Here is a 5820-nt window from a genome sequence, read left to right on the forward strand (position 1 = left end):
CAGAAGGCTGGCAGTTCAAACCCACCAGCCACTCCTCAGAAGGAAGGTTGGGCAATCTACTTCCATAGTGATACTGCCTCAGAAACCCAAGGAGTGGTCACTATGAGTTGGGGCCGACTTGACGGCACATAGCAACAACAGCCTTGACATCTGGAGCCCATATTTACAAGGCAGCTGCCTGAGAAACAGGAAGGATATAAGGGTGCCATTCTGGGTCCGAGGGAAAGGGACCCACGAAGCTCTCACACTGCTCCAGGGAGGCAGCTAGGCCCTCAACTAGGTGCTAAGCTGGGATCAGAGATGACTGTGATGGGCAGGTGTCGCCAGGGCAGGGACCGCTGCCCTGTGTCTGCAACTTGGAAGCTACAGGCAGGAAGAGCCCTGACACTGAGAGGGGGCACCTGCATCCCCTGGACACACACATGTAACTGGTGTGCAGGCGAAGGGTGACCTCACCAGGCTTGCCCAAGAGCACGCACAGCTGAGGACAAGCAGAAGGTGGGGGACTGAGGTTTATGCAAGGCACTGCCTCCTCCCTGAGCCAAAAACAGAATGCTCCCTCATCCCTAGCTCTCTCTGGTCTCTGTGTCCTTGCCACACCTCAGCGAGGCCCTGTCCCCCACTTTCACTCCCTCAGCCCCACACAGGAGTGTTGACAGTTGCAGACATCTAAAAGGACAACCCAGACAGTCCTTCACATCAGACCAGGGTTTAACGACTTCTCGAGTTCTTTCCCCTTTGTCATCCTCGGACCCTCACAACAGCCCTGTGAGGTAGGCCAGGGCTGCTCCCCCATTCTACACACGGCGAAGCTGGGACTCTGAGGAGGGAAGCAACCTGGAGCCCAGACTATCCCGACGCCTCCTGCAGGTCTGCCGTGGTCAGACCCGTCAGAGCGTGGCCTGTGGGTCTGGTGCTTGACTGGTTCTGGTAAGGACACGAGACATCTCTGCCTGAAGGAACACTGGTTCCCAGCACCAGGAGCTCCCACAGCCTCCAATTACGGCCTCCTGACGTCCAGCTGTGTCCAGGGCAGGGGCAGCCTCTGGAGGTGGTGAAGATGAGGGCACTGGCGCTTCCGTGGCTGACCAAGCCCTGGCCTGGCCGCCGGGAGAAAGCCCAGCCTTGGGTTGGTCCTGCCCCGGGGTCCTGAAGGTTATCCCCTGGCTGCAGCTGCTGCCTCCGTGGGATCACGTGCACTATTACACAGTCATAAGCTCTCACACGTGCGCGCACACACGCATGCACACATGAAACGTGGACACACCCACAAACCACATCCAGATCACTACACAAGTTATCTAAACATGGTCTCACTCAGCACCACCCTAGGTGCGTGTGTGCACACACACATACACACACACCTATCCTAGGCTCACACACTCCTGAACATAGCATGTGCTGACCCACACATGCCCCTCTCATACAGCCATACAGCACAACCACACACCTGCCGAGACGAAACCCAATGGGGCGGATGGAGATCTCCAAACCCCGCCAGGCCCTGCTCTGCTTCCCTGAGTTGCCCCCATTTCCTCAGACTGTGATGGGGCAGAGGCCAGAGCCGCCAGCAAAAAGGCCACTTCCCCAGCAGGTGTTGTGAGCTTGAAACAGCTCCACAAGGCCCAGAGGAGGCGACCCACTTCCTCACAGGATCCTTGGGTCTCCAGGTAGAAATCACAGCTGAGGACTTCATGGACAGCAGCCAAGCCAGGCCTAGATGAGTCTCTCCTCCGGCGGCACCTTGAGGACACTGTCCATCTCTAGCCGGGCCCCGGCCACCTCCTGCTGGCTTGGACTGTAGGTGCCCTCTGACTGGCGGCGCTTTCTGGCTGCCAAGATCCCTGACAGGAGGCCCAGGAGGAGGAGGAGAAGGCAGGCGCAGGCTGCAGGCACGGCCACCTCCAGCAATGGGAAAGGCTGTGGCAGGGGCAGGCCCTTCTGCAAGAGACAAAACATTGAGGCCTGCTCCACTGCCGCTGGGGAAGCCACTCTGGGAGTATAGTGTGGATGAGGGATGGGGGCCCCTGGCGCTCTCCCTGAGGGAGATGCTCCCACACAATCAACAGAAAGAAGAAAGGGGCACGTGAGGACGTTCTCAGAGAAAGTCAGAGCCGGGAGCAGGCTTTACCTAGCCCCAGAGGTATGCAAGCAGGTGCTGGGGAAAGGTTCTGGCTAGGACAGAACACTGAACACCGAGACTGAGCAGAGCACCGCGTGTGGGATCCCCATCCACCTCACTACAGCCTCAGGAAGCAGACAGGAGCTCCCCAGGCCGACGCACTGCTCAGCTAGCTGTATCCCAGTGCCCGGAGCAGCGCCTGTGTAGCAGGCACTCGATATGAGTGAGTAAACAGGCTTAGCCCACACTGCCCCAGACCCGTGACTAGTGAGCTGGCAAACCTTGACTGGTACCCTCCTCTGTCAGCGAAGGCCAGGCCATGTGCTACAGCCTGGAACTCCCCGGAGGCCCTCCTCTCCCTCCTTGGCCGCCTCCTCCCCACAATGAGCTCATCCAACCTGAGGCCGCTTAACCCCTCCCCCACCCTAGAGGTCCGGTTTTTTGAAGTGTCTGTGGAGACTATGGGAGCTCTGGTAGCGTAGTGGCTAAGGTATTTGACTGCTAACCAGAATGCTGGTGGTTCAAACCCACCAGCCATTCCTCGGAAGGAAGATGGGGCAATCTACTTTCGTAGTGATACTGCCTCGGAAACCCAAGGAGGGGTCACTGTGAGTCGGGTCCGACTCGACAGCACATAACAACAACAACAGCGGAGACTATGCTTAAACTCTGGGAGGAAGGGGCATTTCAAGCAGCAGCTGAAGGCCCGGGCAGGGCAGGAATAGGAGCAGAGAACAGAATCCCCCAAAAGCCACCTCCCAAGGGGCTGCTCCGACACAGTTGCAGCCGATCACCTGCGCTTGTTTCTGGGACACTCAGGCCAGGCCATGGGAGCCCAGCAAACCTCCCCATCCTCCTCCCCCATCTCCAATCACAGCCACCCAGGATGCCCTCATCATAGATGCTGCGTTCATTACTGGGTACCACTGAGTCAATTCCAACCCCACCATGACAGAGGAGGCTGCCCCCTAGGGTTTTCTTAGCTGTAATCGTTAGGAGAGCACATAGTCAGGTCTCTCCTGAGTTCAAACCATCCACTTTTGGGTTAGCAGCAAGCACTTTTTGGGCCACCAGGCGGGGCTCCTTATCAAAGGTGTTACACGCCTGGAATTCTGAAGTCCTGGGATCATAGAATTCCAGGATGCCAGATCACAGGGCCTCAGACTCACCCCCCTCCTCCCTCTGAGGCGTGAGGCTTCTCAGCCCACCATGAATGGGCCCCAAACCCCAGCTCCCAGCCCCCAGGAAGAGGTCCCAAGACCAGAGAGAAACTGCTATCCCAGCCATAAGTGGGTCTTCACCTGCCCAACTGGTGCTGGGCGCTTGTGGGGAGCTGCAAAGCCATTTCCTCCTCCTAGGCAAGGAGGACGGCTGGGGGAGCCAGAGGCTATAAAAGTTCAACTTGAAAGGAAACACTCCCCAGAAGCACAGTGGATTTGTGGGTTTATGACCCGAGCTGCCAGCAGCCTGCAGAGATCAAGGCTCCTCCACAGGCCTCCCTTCCCGCTGCCCCTCCTCCACTGGCACCCACTGTAGGCTCGGTGCCTGCTGGGCCTGCAGGTCTGCTGGCCCCCTTGGAGGGGAGAGAGGGGGGTTCAGCTCCAACCCACCCCAGCACCTCAGCATCGGAGCCTCCCTGGGGCAGGCGCTGCCTTCACACAGCCAAGCCCGCCCTGGCTCAGCACTCTGGGCACCCTGGATCTTCCTGCTCCAGAACCCTGGCTCAGAAACCCCTAAAGGTTATGGGCTCCCAGACTCACCAAGCTACATCCCCAAACTCCAGAATCCTGTGGGCCCTGAATCCTGGCCCCAGATTGGAGGTGACTGAGCCCACCTGCTCCCACTGCCCCTGGGGAAGCCTCTCTAGGAGTATTATTGTGTGGATGAGAGATGGAGGGATAGGGGCCCCTGGGGATCTCCCTGAAGTGGAAAATACATTGGCCAGGTCATGGAAGGGGACCGAGTCTCCTTTCCCTGCCACTCCCCACCCCACAACAAAGGCAGTCCAGGAACAGTTCCAACATCACCTCTAAAGTCCAGGAAAGGGACCCCACGCCCGCCCCGCTGACATCACTCACCACCACTTCACAGAACTGGCCCGAGAAGGTGGTACTGCATATACATTCAGGCTCGCCACCAGCTGCCCTGCAGGTGCCCCCATTCAAACAGGGGTTGGCTTCACAGGGGAGGGTGGGGATCTGACACCTGAGGAGAGAGGGAGTGCGGTGGAGCTGAGCAAACAGCTCCCTCCACAGCTGCCTCCGGGCCCCCAATCCTCCTGTCTCCATGCACTGTCCCTGCCTGGCTGGACACTGCCAGGTGACGAGAATAGAGAGTGATCAGCATCACCCACCACTTCCCTTCACCCCAGCATCATGACACAGAATGACCCTCGTGCCCTCAGATTCACATCACAGGTAGCCCCAGTAGAGACAGGGTCCCACGGACGGGGGTTCTGTTGTCTAGAGTGGGTTCAGAACCCGAACTTCTGCTGTCTCTCCAGGTGGTCTTGCGCATAAGGATGGGACTTTTAAACCACTACTGGGGCAACTACTTCCCAGGAGGCATCTGCATAACAGTGGCTGCTTGGAAGCCCCAGAAGGAAAGACCTCCAGTGATGACTGAGTGGACCGTCTGGTACAGTGGTGACACTAAAGGATGAGAGCGGAGAGCAGGGACCAAACCACCTCCCACTTCCCCTGCTTTGGATGGAGGGACCCAGGGCCCAATCCTGCCTGCCCACTTCAGCACATTCACTAGCCCCGACTCCCAGACCCACCTCCGGCCAGCAAAGCCCTCCTGGCAGCTGCAGTTGGCGCCCCAGGGCCCCACTTCACACCGACCACCATTGAGGCAGGGGAAGTTCAGGCCGCATTCTTCTGGCAAGACGGGCAACCTGGGGGGAAAGCACAGGAGCTGGACTCAAGGCAGGTCCCTTGGAACCTGCCCCTCCCCCGCCCCCACTGTGACTTCAAGTGACTGAGCCTCAATGGGCGTATTAGTGGAATTCAGAGCCCTCCTCCTACAGACTTTGATACCAGTCTCACCGGGGTCGGTCTGCAGGCGGAGGGGTAGGACACAGGGCACCTACTCCGCTGCTCCAGCCCCACCCACAACAGGTTATACAACCTCTAGACAAGGGGCTGTGAACCTTTTCCAGTTGCTAGAGTCCTTCGAGAAGCTGCTAAAATGGAAGAACTCCCCTCAGAACCAAAGCATAGTCCTCAACATAAAACTTGGACCTGACATTCCTGCCGGGGAGGAGAGGAAGTCGGAGCAGACGGTCGAAGGGCAACATCATGTGCCCAGCAGGGCGGAATAAGGGCCATGGCCAAGGTCGGACCAGCTCACTCTCGGTCGCGCGTGAGTATCAACGCTGGAGCTCTACAGGAAAGCCTCCAGGTTTTCTTCCAAGACCAGTTCCGGGTCCCCTCCTGGGCCACCGTGCTGTTTATTTGACATTCAAATTTAACTGGGCGTCCTGCACTTTACCTAGCAACTCAGGGAGGTGGGGTTCACACCTGTCCCCATTTCACAGATGAGAGCACGCACGGTCAGTGAACGGAAGCGACTCCGCCAAAAGCGGAGAGCCTGCAGTGAGCCTCACAAGGCTTCCCCACCCCCGCGTGGCCTGCGGGGCCCTCCCGTCCGGGGCTCCGCCTCTTGGCGCCCCAGCCCCGGTACCTGGGAAGAAAGCA

At 58.6% G+C, this 5820-nt stretch overlaps 1 protein-coding gene across 1 annotated transcript in view; it reads right to left on the bottom strand.

Annotated features, from left to right (window-relative positions):
• Nucleotides 1–1716: 1716 nt before the first annotated feature.
• The window catches only part of CRB2 (crumbs cell polarity complex component 2), a 23740-nt gene continuing 19636 nt past the window's right edge, over nucleotides 1717–5820 (bottom strand). Inside the window, exons 11-14 of the mRNA XM_007936729.1 lie at nucleotides 5730–5806; nucleotides 4902–5018; nucleotides 4201–4327; nucleotides 1717–1941 (exon numbers count right to left, since the gene is read on the bottom strand). Of these exons, the coding sequence (XP_007934920.1) occupies nucleotides 1717–1941; nucleotides 4201–4327; nucleotides 4902–5018; nucleotides 5730–5806 (546 nt within the window). The remainder of the gene's footprint in view (nucleotides 1942–4200; nucleotides 4328–4901; nucleotides 5019–5729; nucleotides 5807–5820) is intronic.

This window comes from Orycteropus afer, unplaced genomic scaffold (assembly GCF_000298275.1).
Source record: "Orycteropus afer afer isolate SDZICR_OR568_19922 unplaced genomic scaffold, OryAfe1.0 scaffold00037, whole genome shotgun sequence".
NCBI lineage: Eukaryota > Metazoa > Chordata > Mammalia > Tubulidentata > Orycteropodidae > Orycteropus > Orycteropus afer.